The following is a 17,957-nucleotide window of genomic DNA, read 5'->3' on the forward strand; positions in this document are numbered from 1 at the left end:
AGTCATTCGAGACCAGAGAAAAACATATACCTCTTAGACAATTGTCACATTTACAAACTTCGACTGTCATAGTAGCGGCGACGATGGTTGAGGGCGTGGAGAAGGTTAATAGCTTCACCATATCCGTAAGGTCACTTCTCATGTGCTTACCAACTTGATAGAGTTATGTAGTTAGAATTATCATTTCAAGATAATCAAGCTTGATTAAACAGTCAAGCCCTTGTATAGGCAGGCTATATAGGGCCTTCTAACAAAGCTCAAATCCGGGTTTCACATAGCATTACACTTGCTGGAAACACACATCTTAGGCTACCGGGTTTGAACTCGGATCCGCCACCTCATTGTCCGTGTGGCATAAATTGTGTTTTACAAGGGACTCGAAGGAGTTGATATACTTCAGCACGATGGTCTGGGAGCGGACAACCCCTTGAATTACCTATTCATATGATAGCTGGACTATTCTGGCATTGTTTAGTCGTGTCCATCTCAACTACTTTGGGAGCGTAAGGGGGGACCCGGACCTAGACCTTGACGCCTACTAGGCTACCCCATTAAACACAACTTAAGTCTTTGGCATTTACTGCCTTGTTGTTTGTTCACAAACTGCACAAGTAGTCGTAAACAATTTGACAACCTCTTTGTATCGTAATTGACCCTTCCAACAAGCATCGATATTGTGTAGCTAACATCGCAACTCAATCAGCGCTGGATTACGCTCTGCTGAAATTGAAATTTCTTAGGACAGCTATCGATTCTCATATCTCTGCAGAACTAGTCAAACGCGCCTGCTTGTAGAAGCATGTCAAAATCAGCATCACTCAGTGCGTCAACAGGTTGTCCATGTGTCTCATGTAAGCGTGGTCGCTTGCTGGAGGGTCCTGAGATGTTGTGCTCGGGTAAACCATCCCATAATGGCCGCTTGCCTTTTGATGACGTTGCTTCAGCCTCTTCATTTTCTGCATTTACTGCATCCACAGCAACAACCGTTCTGCCTGTTTGAACACCTTGAATGGAGAGTGTCTTTTGTCCTGATTGGGGCAATTGTAAAGGGTTTGCATCAATGCCGGATTGACTTGACTCATCAGTATAGGTTTCCGGATCACCCGTTCGGCGACTTTCAGATCTACCAGGAAGCAATGGATTGCCTTTCGAATCCAACATCACCTTGACTGTGACTTCAGTCTTGGCGTTTTTAGGAGGGTTGCGCCAGATCATAGAGCTGATACGGCCTCGCGGCATAGCCCCTGCAAATCGGAGAGCATCCATGAAGTCGAATTTGGCGCCTTCTTTGACATTTGACACCACTGTCATGCTCTTGGTGAACTCCTTCGGTGCCCAAAAACCTTCTTTATCCATTGACCCCACACCGTCAAGTGACGCGCTCCTCAAGGCAGTGCTTCTCAGATGCTCTCGATACTCGGCTAGGTCAGCTTCTATAGACCGATCTCGGCAAACAAAGTCGCTTAGATTTCCATCTCTCGCTGCCCACCCTTGCTTGCGGTTGAATCTCTTTACTCGTAGATGCCAGTCTGGATGTGTGTCCAGAAGAGTTGCAAGCGGGAGTCCGTGCTCTAAAATGGACGAATCCGTTATGAAAATACAGATTTCCTTTTCAGCTGCACCCCCCTTGGCTGAATTGGCTGCCGTGGCTAGCACCACGTTTTTCTCCTCAAAGTCCGGAAGATTAGATGGTAGGTCCCATATGCACTCGTCTCCTGTAGGTGGGTGGGGATAATCTAGGGCTTCTCCTGGCCGTGGAAGTTCCTCAAGAAAAGAAGATATACGAAATAAAGACGATGAAACTTCAACCATGTGTCCATTTAATAGTTCAAAAACGATGTTCCGCGCTTTTGACACTGACACTGGTTTGATGACAACGTCAAGTCGATGTCGTATTCCATCTGCCGTCTTCTCCGATAGAAAAAGTTGAAAGTTGTGAGATTTCTCATTCTCTGACTTCCCACACACCATCGCTTCAATACCAGTTTGGCGGCATTTACGAGCGACACATGCTTTCAGTGTATCCTGAATGGTACATTGCTTGAGCAGGCTGAAAATTCCCATCGCAGATACGTCCACCATGGGGAATCCAGCTGGGGTACGCCCAGGATGGTGCTGAAGGCTCGCAGTCTCTAATAGACGGTCAAGAAGGGATTCCGCTATTGCGAGGTACCCCAGTTCCCTTGTCGGCTCCCAGGATATTGTCAAGTAGGCTGTGATACTTACAACAACCAGAAATATCTTATCTTTTGGATACTGATCAGCATGCTCACGGCTTTTGGTTGTCCATGACAGCTCAAGTGCGTCGAGCCCCCCCTTAGAAACTCGCCAAGCTTCGGTTAGGCATTTGAGAATTGAATCAGCTAGTGACTTGCGCTTCTTTGGATCCAAGGATCCCATTAACATCCCATAGTTATCCTCTGTCACATAGAGAGCAACAAAGAGGGATTTGACGAAGCGGGCATCTCGAACGAACCTAGATCTATTGTCATACATCTTAAGAGGATCAATCCTCGATGTCTTAGGTGTTGTTAGTGTTGTCGAAGTCTGGGGTTCAGGTTTGTTGAACCTCCTCGATGTCCGGGTCGAGTGAATCATTGGCTTGGCTTCAAGTTCGGAAGCCCTGAAAAGACTGTTGATTATGGCTTTGCGGTATATCTCGCGCCCCCAATCAATGATATAGTCTACAATAAGCAACAATTGCAGTGCGTGGTCGACAGATTCAATGCGGCCTTGCCACATTGGAAGTACATGCTGAGATACCTTCAGTGAACTGATTATAATTATCGGAGTAATTGTTTGCGACTTACGGTAAGGCATGAATCTGTATCATGACCTTCAAAATAATATGCCGTGATTGACCACAGGTTTCCTCGATGTGAGATCTGCCAACTCAAAGGACCGGCCTCCCATGCTGTGGTCTCTCCTGCATCCTGTCGTATTCCTTCCTGGGACAAAAGCAGCTGGCAAGCTCTATGGGCCCTAAACTTTGGATCTGTTGGCTTATTATTCCCGCCGTCTTCGGAGTCAGAAGTGATGACAAGGAACGGCATGTCATTGCTGATGAATCCTATCCTACTTTGCAGCAAAACTTTGTTTGATATTTGAATATAGCATGCTTGCTGTGGAGTTTTTGTAGCACTCATTGATTCAAATTGAGAATCATAGTGGTTCTCGTCATCATCAAGCAAATCTTCTAGCCGCAAAATGCATGCCTCTTGACCATCACTGCCATATCTTATAAGTTTCTCAAGTGAAATCTATCTGGTCATCAGAAACGTACTTTTCAGCACCCACGTTACACGTGCAAGCCGTTCGTGTAGCTTGAAGGTCCTCAATCGCTGCCATATGTTCAATACTTAGTATCTCTGGAAGAGCACTACGCTCGGAATGCCAGTATCTCGATCTGCAGATTTCGCTATCCATGAGATCTGAATTTAGTTTTGATGCGTTCAGCAACTCAGTTATTCGGGTACGAACCATTCAACTTCAACCGATACACGCGCCATTATTTCCGATCGTAAAATCGCTGGTAATTCCGAATTCTCAGGACTTTTACCATGTGACAAATGCTTGGCTGATTTTGCAATGAATTCTGCGCGGGACCGCATTTGGCCACGCCATGGCTTCCGAAGCAGATCTGCTCCAATGTACTCACGATATGTCCGAGCCTTGGTTTCTCCTAGCTTCTGAATGTGACTGAATATAACTTTGAGGATATTAGAACAAGGTAGTGAGTTATCGGCAATCGAAGTCGGCTCATCGTATTCCAATGTGAGGCATATCATGCGTCGTTCGGTCTCTTCTGCAATATCCAACACCATATTTATCCGTAAATAGAGAACTTATGGTAGCGTAATCAATTCCCCCTGAATATGACGATCGAGTCTCACGAAATTCTAGTAGTTTCAAGCGTGGTCTTGGCGACAAGTTGAATTTAAGTACACAAAATATGTTAACAGGAGGCAGCTCGAATTTTAAGTCACAAAGCATTGTGGAAATGACCGCTACGGCCTTTATTAAGAAGAAAAGGGCTAACACAGCTGACAGGACCTCTTTATGTAGAGTGCTCAAGGCTGTCAATGCATTGCAGAGCATGATAGCTTTGGTTGAGGCCAGGTCAACCATGTCGAAGCACCGACACTCCTTCGCTAGGGGTGGCCCTGGATCCTTCCTTGTGTCTCACACTTAATACACTTTGGCGGCTGCAAGGGCAATACCCCTGCATTTCAATGAGAGATGCTCGTGTTGGCTGCAAGTTACCGCAGAGCTTTTGCTGATTCGCTTATGGGATGGCCGCGTGTAGGGTCGCATTGTGGCTGTGACTACGTCCTGTGACAAGGCAGACACGACTACCAGAACCAACAAGAAGGAAACAATCATTGTCACTCATCATGTTTCAACTATTACTTCGTAATCTTCACACTCAGACTTTGATCTATTCACTGACAATGACGAAGAGAATTCCAAAAAGACGTGGACCTCCAATCGAGGTCGAAAGCAATCGTAGTAACAAGAAACGAACAAGAATCAGCACTGATGATGCTACCTCTTCACTATGCGAAAGATGCTATCGCATTCAGTTAGCGCTCAAAAAGCAATGTATCAAGACCGACACGGGTTACCAAATCGCCACGGTCAATGATGCCACCGAACAGCTTGCCATGTCCATCTGCGAGTTTTGCCGACTTCTGGCGACTATCAAGAGCCCTGATCTAGATGGAAGTGAGTGTCGGCTTTACGCATACTCAGCCAATTTCGTTTATGCCCACGTTCGTGCACCTGTATTGAAGAAGCATGATGTATCCTCATCGACTCTACTTGGCCTTGTGCCTTCTACGGCTCGATCAACCACGCGTTTGGCAAAAGACTTCATTGGCCTGCTTAGGCTAGATGAGGAGTCGCAAAGTACAAATATTGGGCCTCGGCGCATCGAGACAGACAAGATTGACTACAACGTGCTGAAAAACTGGATGTCCTACTGCCAGACCAAACATAGACGTCTATGCCGGCCCGGAAAATTGGAGGTCGTGGAACAACTGCAAGTTTTTGATGTTTTCACTGAAGAGATCGTCAAGGCGCCAGAAGGGTGTGAGTATGTGGCACTCTCCTATGTCTGGGGAGCATACATAGCTCCACAAGGCAAATTGCCGAAGGCTGTGAAAGATAGCATTACAGTCACTAAAGAATTGGGATTGAAATATCTCTGGGTCGACAGATATGTGAGCCTCCTCCGTTTATTGTGCTTCGTGTATGTTGCTGAACACATGATAGTGCATCGATCAAAGCAGCGTCACCGACAAACATAATCAAGTGAAGGCTATGCACCTCGTGTATGGACAGGCTGCATTGACAATCATCGCTGCGGCTGGTAAAGATTCTGATTACGGGTTACCAGGTGTTTCTGATAGAAAGAGGACTGTACAAGGTTCTTTGGTGGTTGGGGACGACGTCTACATAAGGACCTTCCCGTACATGTCAGTGACTATAGGGGCTAGTCAATGGGCAACCCGCGGCTGGACTCTACAAGAAGCAGTGTTGTCGAAACAAAGACTCATATTCACAGATCAGCAAATTGCTTTTCAATGCAACGGTATGCATTGCTATGAAGCAGTAAAGTGGCCATACGAATTGATGCATGCCAAATCCTCTCCACGGTTTCCTGAGAATGTGCCTGGATCACCTTTCAATCGCCTAACAATTAATCCCCGATCATGGAATCAAGAAAAGGCGTATTCAAGTCTGGTCGGAATTCTCGAACAGTACAGCAATCGCACGTTATCTTACTCCTCGGACTCTCTGAATGCATTCTTGGGCGTTTTGGCTAGTTTTTCAACTCGCAAGGATCCAATCTACCACGTTTGGGGAGTAGCTGTTGTGAACCAGTCCGGTAGCTGGAATCTGAGGGTTGATTGGATTCACAGGAAGCCCTGCACTAGGCTTGCCCAGTTCCCTAGTTGGTCTTGGGCAGGGTGGTCTGGGCCAGTCAACCAGGGGATGCGAGGACTGCCTTTTCCTGTCCATCGACAAGCCTTCTATGTGCGTCTAGAAAAAGACCATCAAGGCGAAGAGGCGAATATGATATATTTACAGACGTTTGGTGACGAGTATCATAAATACAGTGACTACGCGACTGGATCGCCATTCATCCGACTACGGATAAAGGTAATCAATTTCAACCTCACGTGGATCTCTTGGTCGACTTTTAGCGAAGCCGCGAGACAAGCATATTATCAAGAAACTAGTAGGAAGATTGACTCTCGCATCGACGATTTCAGGGACGGACTATACGTTGAATTACCACGACGAGGTTACACTGAGCTGGCTTACTTCTATGCTGACGACAAAAGTCTTGATCTTGCCTCTTTGCAGGGAAGATCGTTGCCTGCTATGATGCTGCAAACCCGAGCCATCAACGATAATCTGGGCTTCGTTATACTTAAACATTGTGGAGATGACCGATACGAGCGTCTCGGTTACTTTTGGTTCTGGCCTAGCTCAATGACACCAACGTTTGATCATGGATTTCGGCTGGACAATGGAAGGCTGCGTAAAGTCCGTCCAGACATAGCCTCTAATCTGAAGGTCCGTGAGCAGTTGTTATGGGAAAAAAATCACGAGGTAATAGATATACGGTTAGGCTAGAAATTATCTCTAAGTCTTCATATACTAAGGACATTATATGGGACGGATGTCCCCAGCTTCAAGTGGTACTGCTTACGTATGATAATAAGGATCAAAAGTTGTAGAGATTACAGGGCTTTACGAATCTGAGTGAGAGCTTACCCTAGGCTCCAGATTTGGATTCCCAGCCCAATGAAATGTCGGCAGAAGCTCTGGATGTGTACGTGTAAAACAACGATAAACATCGCTACTATATCTCAAACGACCTCGCATTCGATAACTACCCGTGGAATATTGATATACGACGTGGGGAATTATTACTGTCAGGGAATTGTTTTGACTCGATTGTTGAACTATCTGATGTGATGGACTTTTTCAATGGGGATACCTGCGAAACAGCACTGGAGAATTAGAACGCATGTTGACAAGACTAGGCGACCTGTACAACCAGACGAGCGAGCCGACTGACAAGGCAATCAACCCTATTGGCTGACTTTGGAGCCAACTACGGCCGTGCTGAGGGCGAACGCCGAGGCTTTCAAATGATCTTTCCAAATGACAACCCCATAATAGATGACATGGGCGAGGTCTGGATCTTTAAAGAGCTCAGTCGCGCATTTCGAAGAACTTGGCACAACAAGCGATTTGCAATCACTAAAGAGGGTCTTATGGGCTGTGTTCGAGATGATACGGAGATTGGGGGCTAAGTCGCAATACTGTTCGGGGACACGTCGTATATGTTATCTGCTCTATTCAACAGGGTGCTAAAGAGATTGAGCAAGACACAACGCAAGATATAATGTGAGGTTACCTCCTCTACAACTTCGGAGGCGATGACTACTTTCATGGCGTTATTGTTGGGAGGTATTGAAATTGGGAGCACTGTGCAATATACGAATTCTGTGAGCAGAGTTCGCATCGTGATTAGTAGATGATAGGTTGACCTTGTCACTTTGATCCTCATTGTGACTTGCGATAAACATGGGATAAGACATCCCGTCTGACACAGACCACCGAGACCAGCGCCAAACTGTGCGAAAGGCGTATCTAAGGTGTCTTGGCAGACATGTGCTTCTCCATAGTCTCCAGCACGTTGTTAGGTGGTATCGTATGCAACTTGTTTTCTCGCTTGTTAGGTCTGTGCCATGCAGCAATAGTCTGGCAATAGACGCATGAATCTGACCTATACCAAGGGGTTGGAACGTCCCCTAGGTAAAAACAAGCCCAGTCGCGGAGTGCATATATGTAGACCCTCAACCCCGTTGCCTCATCTCGCTCCTCAAGTGAAACCGCTTCATGTTGCAACTCATCGGAGGATATCTTGCAGCATCATGTCTTTCTAGAAGCATAGCGCGCCTTCCATAACCAAACACATAGGAAGCTGGAGAATGAGAAGGGATCAAGGATGGCCCTAGCTCTCCATTCTTGATCTCTTACACATTGTGTGGCAGACATCTACGCAAGACCGAGTGATTGGTCGTAATCTGCCTAGGAGTTAGGTTATCGCTAATAAGCTTATGACAAGGGTCTTGACTGGCTCAACTGCTCCTTACATCGAAGCAGCCTACAGCTCTATTCAGTAGTACAAAATAACAAATGGTCCATTGCAGCAGAAGAAATATGATATTCAACTACCTAGGTACTTCGCATTTTAAGACCTGTCATTTTTAAACTGTCGGGGACAAAAGCTTGCACACCCAACGCTCCCCAGTCCCGCGCCGCATAGCGTTGTGGCACTATGGTAAAATAGTATTAGTGTCAACGCTTGTGCAAGCGAAGGAATGCTGGTCGCTGAACGGGGTCGCTGAGGCCCGCGTACTTTTGTTATCATGACAGCTGGGACGAGGATACACTATTAGGGGGACCCTTGTGGCGGACGCTGAGCTAAAACCATTCGGAAGCTCATCTCCGCCGCCGTCGTAAGTGATATGCTGAGGAATATTTCCTCTCTCTTTGCAAAGTTCTTCTCTCATAGCGAACAGGAAGTGAGTCGCCTTTGTCGGTATGTTTCCACTCGGCATTGACAAGTCCCCTAAGCTTTGTCCGTCCCATCTTCCCACGGCTTCTGTGCTGATCAGCAAAATAAGAACGCTGTAAAGAACAGACAATGGGGGCGTCCAGAAGCCGATCACGTCCGAGCGGATGTTCTGGATGCGCAACGCTGTTCGCTGTCCCTGCTCGCTTACCCTGACCCTGGCAGATATCCTGGCGGATGTCCAACACACCAATCCATATTTAGCGCAGAGATGCTTCTTTCGCGTCGGGTTTCTACCCCCACATCTCGAGGAAGCAAAGGATGAGTTACCGCGTTTTGATGGTGCTCCGAAATCTGCTTTCCTGGGGAGGTTTGCCACCAGCAGATGCGTGCTTCCCCGCCGAAGGCACTCTCGAGGCACTGTGTTGTGCAAGTTGTGCAGAAAGGATGGCACCATTCAGCTGAGCTTACGACTGCAGGACGCTATCTTAATTTTTTTGCTGCAGGTGTTCCTAGCATGCTAGCCATGCTTACGGTAATAACGTGGTCGCGTACCAACAAAGACTGGATAAGCGGCGGGAGAATGGTAAGCATCGCGGATGGCGGCAGGCCGAGGCCAGACGAGTCAAGGTAGCAGCCTTCACTTCGCAATTCATCACATATCTCGGTGGCCAAATAGATTTTCATGATCGCGTCTATTTGAAGGGAACCACTTGCAAAGATTGAAAGCGTTGCTGTAGATAAAGCGTTATGTGATTAAAGTCTATGTCCAAACTTGTAGGTATGTCGCAAACTATGTACATGATTCATATCAGGTGTGTAGAAAGCACGAAAGCCGCCAACTCCAGACCATTCCGATTTTTAGTTGGTATCAAAAGGAAAAATGTGCGTGTGTGCCTTAGACATAGCGGTAGCAGTAGAGTCCGCTCATGGGATCGGCAACGTCGCGCAGATTCTGCGGGGATCCAAGCACGCCAAAGTCCATGATGGTGCAATTGCTGACTTCTGGAGTCGCGTTGGTGTTGAAAATGGTGCTGGTGCCATTGTACTGGTATCTCCTGACCTTCGGGTTGGCTGCCTGCCACTGCGCCCAGATGCGATCGATCTGCCCGTGATGCAGGAAGAAGGCAGGATCCTGTGGTGATGCGAAGAAGTCAAACATGACACCGCCCACTCCGTAATGGCCGCCACCATGTAGACCACGGTCGGTCGTGCCGACATTCTTGCTGTTCATGAGGATCTGGACATCTTTAATGGTGGTTGCCGCGAGCATCTCATTGATCAGAGTCTGGTTGTCGTAGGTCTTGATACCGTAGTTGTTCAGATCGCGGTTCATGCAGCGAGGGTTGGCAATGTTCCAGGTAGCTGGTAAACCAGTGAAGACAAGATTGAAGTTGAATGGACCGAAATTGACCGTGGTGTTGGCGAAAGGACCAGTGGTGACGCAGCCGCCACCGCTTCCGTGCGGGAGCTCCTGGCCGACACCGACAATGTACGGGCCGGTATCCTCGTACAATCCATTGCCACCGAGTGAGTATGGGCCTCCGTTGAAGAGCGGGCTTGTCTCAAGAGTCGGGTACTTAGTCCAGTCCCAGTAGGGTAGACCCAGGGTCTTGGGATAGTTGCATTTATCGTGTAGTGCCTCTTCCATCAGGTACAGAAAGTGACGATGCCAGCTCAAGAAAATGCCGCTGATATGAATGCTTGTCGTGAGGTTTACGTGGACGCCAGCAAAGTCGCTGAACCACGATGTGCTGGCAGGAACGAGACCTTTCTTAAACTTGGAGGGCTGCTTCATGAGGCATTTCACACCATCAATGTAGCTGAGCTTCTCCGAGTTGCTCATCGAGCCCCATTCCTTCCGCTGAACAGCATTGCTCGTTGTACACTTGGTAGTGCGAGGCGACGGCGCGGCGGCGGCGAAGGGCACAAGCAGCGCGGTGAGGAGCGTGGATGCCTTCATTGTCCCGACTGTGGTTGATCTTCACCGAGCGCGACGGCAGAGTGAAGCGGATGAAAACGAATTGAAGAACCTCTCAACGGTCGCAGTTAGCGAAGTGCAGCAGATAAATTGATTATCTGCAGGAAATTGGCAAGGAGCACCCAGTAGCTTGAGCTTTCACGCCACGAGTCTCCTCTGGTGCACCGGCGGGAGGGAAGCTATATATGCTGGTCCTTGTCTAAGACGTCTGGCAAACACGACCGTTGCAACAGGCCAATTTCAGCCACCTTCCTTCCTCGTGCCGGCGCCGTGGTTCTAGGTTTCCAGGTCGACGGTGTCGCTTGCTCGCTCTTCGCCTTCATACTACAGTATATGCAGTAATAATGTCTCTCCGGGCTTGCAGCACTGCACGTGGCGCTGGAGTTATTGAACCAGGACCCCTGTGTCTGCACTTCAGTCTGAACCCGGTCCTGCATAAGCTGCACAACCTTCCATGCGAGAGAGCCAGCATCCTCCGAGTCCATTGGCTTCCACCCTGCTGGCCCCCATGTAACTGGTGCGACTAAGACATGGGAAAACGGACAATAACTGCCAGAGAGGGGTATGTTGCGAGACTTCTGTTACCAGACACAACAAAGCCTTTCTGGGTATCCTGGCCTTCATTGTCTCATGTGCATTTTAGATTTCAATGCTATGGAATGCTAATTTGACTTTAGACAGTTGCGAGACAGAAGCCGGCAGCCGTTGGTCCCGTCGCGTGCGCCGAAGAAAGTTGCGGGGAGTCTAGCATCTGACGTTTCTGACATTTACCAAGCTCCTTCCGCCCAGAGACCGCACGAGCACCCAAGAGGAGGCTTGGGTGGCGGCGATGTTCCCAAGACCCCGGGAATCGGCCTCGCGAAGCCACATCCCTTGCCTCCTTGCCTTTGACTTTGCTGCCTTTGGTCGGACAATGGGCTAATCAACTAGTAAGAACTAGCAGCAAACCCCCGCCGCGTATCATCTGCTAGAAAACCCAAAGAAGTAGAGCTAATGAGAAGCGAAGCCAAAACTAGAGGTGCTCGGATCATTGCTAATATTTTGGCGTCCAGATGTAGCTAAATGCATTCGCAAGCTGATCGGGCTATCTTGCTCGATTTTGCAAGACCGATACATCGCCTGGGCCATCTAAGATGATTTAATGTAAAGCAGACTTCGAAGCGAAAGGATAGAAAGCCGCTGTTGCTGGCTGTCATCGTGTAATCAGACGCAAGTCACGATAGTCTGTTACTTCGGATTTGATTGAAGGTTTGTAGACTTCTTTGAAAACCACCTTGCAAACACGTCAACTTTGTGGGCCATCGATAAAGCTAGCTAACCCTTGCTGAGAATTCAATCGGATTTTATGCCTTTTCGTGATGCCATCAACGGATTACTTGTTGAATGCTATTATTCGTTGCACGAATATAGACGATCGAGGTCTTAATACGCACCCCCGGTTTCTACGGATAGAAATGCATCGTTGATGTTATCAAACGTTCGACATATAACAGTGGCCTGTTGCCTCACTCTTTCGTTTCATAGTGTGAAAGCGCTTATGGGCAACATGAACATCCCCGAGACTTTCTTAGCCGTGAGGTTATCGGGTCAAGTTGGAGCCGATATCACTTGACACCTGGAATAGCCTAAGTGTCATGCGAAGATAGCTCAGTTGTCGCTGTTCTTGTGAGATTTCTATCTATTCAATGCCCTCATATCTTCAAGTTGAGCTGTGGCTAAAAGTCACTCTGACTTTTACATCACTCATTGAGGTTATTTTTCGAATGATACGTAGCCTGGAAATATTCTTATGGAAGCCACTTGCACATTTCGAGACCTTTGACGTTGTGGTTTTTGAGATAATGTTTTGTAGTCTTGGAGACCTTCTATTCTGCATTGAGTCTTTTTGCGATCAATGCCAGTCTCTAGATTTGAAGCACAACAGCGAAGACACTTTGTTAGCAAGGACAAATTGGTCTCCGCGGAACTGACAACGACAGTATGGAAGACCTGCAATTCGAAGGATGACTTGCTGAGATTCACCATGGACTCGGACCATTTCCTAAGCTGGACTATCTTGTGTAGATTCAGGACTGGGACGAAAGGCACGACAAGTCTTCATGATTGCGGCCTCAAAAATATAGAACAAAATGGGGCAGATCAACCCCTTATGAACTCTTTGTCTTTTCTGATTGTCTTGGATGTTCTCCAAATCTTGGCCATTTTGGCCGCCTAGTATTTGTACGTACCTATGTAGGTTACGATGAGCTGCTGATCTCTCTCCGTCACTTCGGGTAAATGAGATCGAATGGCCAAGAATCACATCGGTACGGCAACAAACGACAATTTGCGTTGACCTACTTCCTCGCGGCTTAGGAAGAAAAGGTATTCTCCACCAACTATGAGATACCTCTTGACTTAGTAGTGGCAGATGGCGCCGGGTGATTCTGGATACCGTTGCTGGTCTTTGGCAAAGCTTAAGTACACTCATCAGCCAGCTTCGCCGAGCTGGAGCCGAATCATTTGCGGGGAGAAAATGGGACAGGGGTTTCGCATTGTATGCGAAACCACGGAGCCAAGGAAGTCACACAGAAACCCGCGCTTCGGAACCGCCTTGGCGCCTGTGAGCCGCTCCGTGTTCCCCCATCGGGTCAGTTGATCGGCACAACTGCCACCTGCTTCAACCCCATATATGAGGCTGACCCCACCGGACCCGTCTTTGGTGGCTCGGCGTCCGGCTCAGAGCATCGGAATCAATCAACAAGCCTCGAGGGCCTGCTATTTGCCGGCTCGGCGTCATATGTGAGAGTCCTTGGCCGAGCTAACAACGGCCCGTCGGCACCCTATACAACCACTTACGCGCACTTTGGTGGGTTGCGAGATGAGAACAGTTACTTCTCTGTCTCGTTATTCTTCGTTATGAATAGGCCAAGACTTGATGAGGGGTGGCCTGTTGTCGAAAAGACGCGGAGTTATTGAGCCGTGATCATCACAGGACGCGGGCCTCGTTCCTAATTGAATCCTCCACCTGGCACGGGGGGATTTCTGGGGAGGATGAGGAATTCGCGTGGGTAGGGTAGTCGTGAGGTGTAATCATACCAATCATATAAATACACTGGTGCTCCTCCTTAACTTCATTGCTACTGACTCCATAGAGCATCAGAGCAGGTCGCCATCCACTCATTCGCACTCCATTTTAAGTTACCATGAAGCTCACTGCAACTATCGCAGCCCTTGCGGCTACGGCAAGCGCGTTGCCCTCCAAGACCTCCAAGGAGGCGCCTCGTCAAGCTGGTAGTGCCTGCTCTTCTGCGGTGTCCCTGGACGCTAAGACCAATGTCTGGCAGAAGTATACTCTCCATGCAAACAGCTTTTATAGAAAGGAGGTAGAGGATGCAGCGGCTACCATGAGTGGGACCTTGAAGGAGAAGGCACTTAAGGTTGCAGATGTTGGCTCCTTTGTTTGGCTGTAAGTGCCATGCTGAAAGCTTTAGCACTATGATTGTGTTTAATTCCTTGATTTAGTGACACCATCGCCAATATTGCCAAGCTTGAGCCGGCTATTGCTGATGTTCCCTGTGATCACATTCTGGGTGCTGTTATCTACGATCTTCCGGGTCGTGACTGTGCGGCCAAGGCGTCGAATGGCGAGCTCAAGGTTGGAGAAATCGATAAATACAAGACACAGTATATCGACCGTGAGTTTCAGCCCTCACACCAGCTTGCGTATTAGCGATATCTGACAAACTGCAGCAATTGTCACAATTATCAAGGCAAACCCTAATACGGCATTCGCACTCGTTATCGAGCCGGATTCGCTTCCTAATCTGGTCACCAACTCTGATCTTACTACATGCCAGCAGAGTGCCGCTGGATACCGCGACGGCGTGGCTTACGCACTTAAGCAGCTCAATCTGCCCAATGTCATTATGTATATTGATGCAGGCCATGGTGGTTGGCTTGGCTGGAACGACAATTTGAAGCCAGGCGCTCAGGAGCTTGCCAAGGCATACAAGGCTGCTGGCAACCCCTCTCAGGTTCGCGGCATTGCAACCAACGTGGCAGGCTGGAACTCCTGGTAAGTATCTGGGATGTGCATCTGATACTGGACGCCTGACTGACCATCAATGAATAGGGATGCAGAGCCTGGTGAGTTTGCCAGCGCCTCTGATGCTCAGTGGAACAAGGCCCAGAACGAGAAGAAATACGTCACCCTCTTCGGCGCCGAGCTTCAGAGCGCAGGCATGCCAAACCATGCTATCGTCGACACGGGACGCAACGGTGTCCAGGGACTCCGCGAGGAATGGGGTAACTGGTGCAACGTCAACGGCGCCGGGTTCGGCATCCGACCATCTGCTGAGACTGGTACTGAGTTGGCCGATGCCTTCGTCTGGGTCAAGCCTGGTGGCGAGTCCGACGGTACGAGCGATTCCAGTGCCACCCGCTACGACTCCTTCTGTGGAAAGTCAGACGCCTACAAGCCTTCTCCTGAAGCTGGCAGTTGGAACCAAGCTTACTTCGAGATGCTACTCAACAACGCGAAGCCATCATTCTAAATTGCATCACTCACGATGCAACATGACCACATGCAGGACACTTCTGTATATAGGTATCTGTATATAGGGCACGTACAAAAGTTTCGATTCCTGTTGGAATTTTCCCCAGCCTACTAAGCATTGAAATGATTACATCTCCTTCGTTATAATCAATTTTATCGTTTGTCAGATGATTATGGCCTATCATAACGATGTTACCAGTCGTGCCCCCCGTGCCACTCCAGGCTTACTCACTACCTCGAGATATTCAATGCCAGTAAGACCAGGAAGTAGAAAGTCAGTGCTCCTGTAGTGTGTTAGGGCTTACTTTATTGTTACTTAAAACCGACACAGTATGCTTTAGTATAAGTAAAGATCGACTCGTGCCTCAGTGATACAGAGTCCGAGCAGGAGCGACTCGAAGCGCTAATGCGGGCGGCGTCATGGCCTACTGTAATTGGCTGATGCGGCGCATTCGGGAAACCTTTTTCGAGCCGCCACCCCCGGCGGATTGCTGACACTTATATCGCTGACACTTATATCGCTGACACTCAACAGGCCACGTAAAGATCCATCACAACCGCAAGGCCGAAGCATTCTATCTATCTGCATTCTCTCTCCACATTCAATAAGCAAAAGAAATAACGAAATTGTATCCAGTAAGGCTGAACAAGATGGCTCATAGGCTCGTGGAACTTGATAACATCGAGATCACGGTGATCGTTGACAATGAGATCGACCCTATCTCGCCAAGCAACAATCCCGAAGTGCGCTATAAAGGATTATTCCAGGGCGTGCCGATGACACCGATTCCCGCAGGTCAAGATAGGGGAGGAGCGAAGGGTGAATTTCGTATGGATTCAATCTGCTGTGGTGCACACGGCCTGTCTTTGATGATTGTAGGCATCATCCTGCCACTTGTTGACAAAACAGATGCCATACTCGTTTGCTTCCAGCTGACAATCCACAGACTGCCACAAAAGGTGATATGAAGCATACGTTGCTCTTTGACACCGGCCCAGAAGAAGCTGCATGGGAGAGGAATGCCGCACGACTTAAGGCTGACGTGGGTGCGATTGAGCGTATTCATTTATCTCACTGGCACCGCGACCACTCCGGAGGACTGATCCAGGCCATCAAACTGATTAATGGGGCTAAGTCAGCCGACCAGAAGAATGTCGCTGTAGACCTGCACCCGGACAGGCCGGAGTATCGTGGTATGATGACACCAATGGGTGTGCCTCTTTCCCTCGAGGCAGATCCAAGCTTTGCCGATATTGAAACAGCTGGCGGCCTCGTGGAGAAGAGCAGTGAATCACATACCGTTCTAGATGACATGTTTTTGGTGTCCGGCGAGATCCCTCGAGAGACTGTGTATGAGCTCGGCATCACAGGTGGAATCCGGTATACACAGAACACTGGCAAATGGACCAAAGATGAGTTGATCGCTGATGAACGACTGGTGATGTGCAATTTGAAAGGTAGGTCTTGTTTCCATCAAAATTATTCTTAGAAAGCCTTGATATTAAGAATGTCCGTCTTAGGCAAAGGCCTTGTCGTATTTACAGGCTGCAGTCACGCCGGGGTTATCAATGTGTGCAAGCATGCTCTGAACCTGGGTGCCCCTATATGGCGTGGTTGGTGGATTTCATCTGGCCGACAATAACCCTGACAAGCTGAAGCTGTCTCTCGAGGATTTAAAGAAGCTAGAGCCGAAGGTTTTGATGCCGGGTCATTGCACTGGCTTCAAGTTCAAGTTTATGATTGAGCAGAGCATGCCAGCCGTGATCGCGCCGTCATACAGCGGAACTACGTATATACTAAGCTCGGCAGACTTGGTGTAAGATCCCCAATGTTTTCTGATGGGACTCTCGGCATGTAGTAGTTTTTCCCAAAACAGTTTACATTGCGATATTCCCCGATTTGACTAAGAAGTGGAACAAATGTTGTCTGCACTGTCATCCAAATGAGTTCAGGGCTCAATGACTTGGTAAGCTTATGTGAGCAGAAACACCAAGTGAGAGCCACAGTTGAACCTTCCGCAGCCCTTGAATAACATATTAGAAAGCACGAAGGCCATAAAAGGAATGAAGGGCTTGTATAGCCTCCTAGCAACATTCTGTTGTGAGTCTTCGGTGGCATAGGGTCGCGTATATCAAAAGCAACGAAGGCGTCTTCAGAGCTAAAATTCCCCCGCTTCCTAATTGCAAGAGACTTTGAGTTAGCCATTCCACATTCAAAAAAATGACTACTATAGAAAAAGCTCCTGATGTCGCTTCAAGGAGTGTATCTCTGAAGGTCCTCGTTCTTGGATTGTCAAGAACAGGTACATCATGTATGTCCTGGCCTCCAAATTGTTCCAGCTCGCCTTGCGCTCATGTTTATTGAGCCAGCTATGCAACAAGCCTTGATAGAGCTGGGTTACACTCGAGTGTACCATACGCGAACGGTTCTCACCGAGCGTCCAGATGACGGATATATGTGGGCTGAGCTGTTGGAGAGAAAGTTCGTCAAGCAAGAACCAATCAGGAAGGAAGAGTGGGATCGCTTGCTCGGAGACTACGATGTACAAGACTCAACTTTGCTCTCATATCCAAGGGATAGTCGTTGACTAATCTCAGGCAGTGACGGATATTCCATGTGCCCTATTTTGGGAAGAGCTGATCGCAGCTTATCCAGATGCCAACGTGATTCTCACCGTCCGCGACTCCGCAGATGCGTGGTATGCCTCTTATGCAAGCACAATCGGCTTTCTGACCTCTCAGAGCTATGCTCAGCCGTCGTCCGCAATGACACGCTGGGTCACGAGATGGCTGTTCGGTGAGCAGTGGGGTGGCTTTGACGAGCTCATCGCCGCTCAAGT

At 48.4% G+C, this 17,957-nt stretch overlaps 3 protein-coding genes across 3 annotated transcripts; 2 read left to right on the top strand and 1 right to left on the bottom strand.

Moving 5' to 3' along the window:
* Positions 1 to 9,497: 9,497 nt before the first annotated feature.
* UCRPA7_3211 (putative tyrosinase central domain protein) lies at positions 9,498 to 10,562 on the bottom strand (the record flags this gene model as incomplete). Its single annotated transcript, XM_007915796.1, has 1 exon — positions 9,498 to 10,562. The coding sequence occupies one exon, from the start codon at positions 10,560 to 10,562 to the stop codon at positions 9,498 to 9,500; it is 1,065 nt and encodes a 354-aa protein (XP_007913987.1).
* Positions 10,563 to 13,765: 3,203 nt separating this feature from the next.
* Positions 13,766 to 15,115, top strand: UCRPA7_3212 (putative exoglucanase 3 precursor protein; the record flags this gene model as incomplete). The annotated part of the gene is made up of 4 exons (XM_007915811.1): positions 13,766 to 14,028; positions 14,085 to 14,257; positions 14,313 to 14,637; positions 14,695 to 15,115. 4 exons carry the CDS (start codon positions 13,766 to 13,768, stop codon positions 15,113 to 15,115), a joined length of 1,182 nt encoding a protein of 393 aa, XP_007914002.1.
* A 967-nt stretch (positions 15,116 to 16,082) lies between these two features.
* UCRPA7_3213 (putative metallo-beta-lactamase superfamily protein) lies at positions 16,083 to 16,760 on the top strand (the record flags this gene model as incomplete). The annotated part of the gene is made up of 2 exons (XM_007915769.1): positions 16,083 to 16,575; positions 16,639 to 16,760. The coding sequence occupies 2 exons, from the start codon at positions 16,083 to 16,085 to the stop codon at positions 16,758 to 16,760; spliced, it is 615 nt and encodes a 204-aa protein (XP_007913960.1).
* Positions 16,761 to 17,957: the final 1,197 nt, after the last annotated feature.

The sequence above is a fragment of the Phaeoacremonium minimum genome (assembly GCF_000392275.1).
Source record: "Phaeoacremonium minimum UCRPA7 unplaced genomic scaffold PA7_03_scaffold_265, whole genome shotgun sequence".
NCBI lineage: Eukaryota > Fungi > Ascomycota > Sordariomycetes > Togniniales > Togniniaceae > Phaeoacremonium > Phaeoacremonium minimum.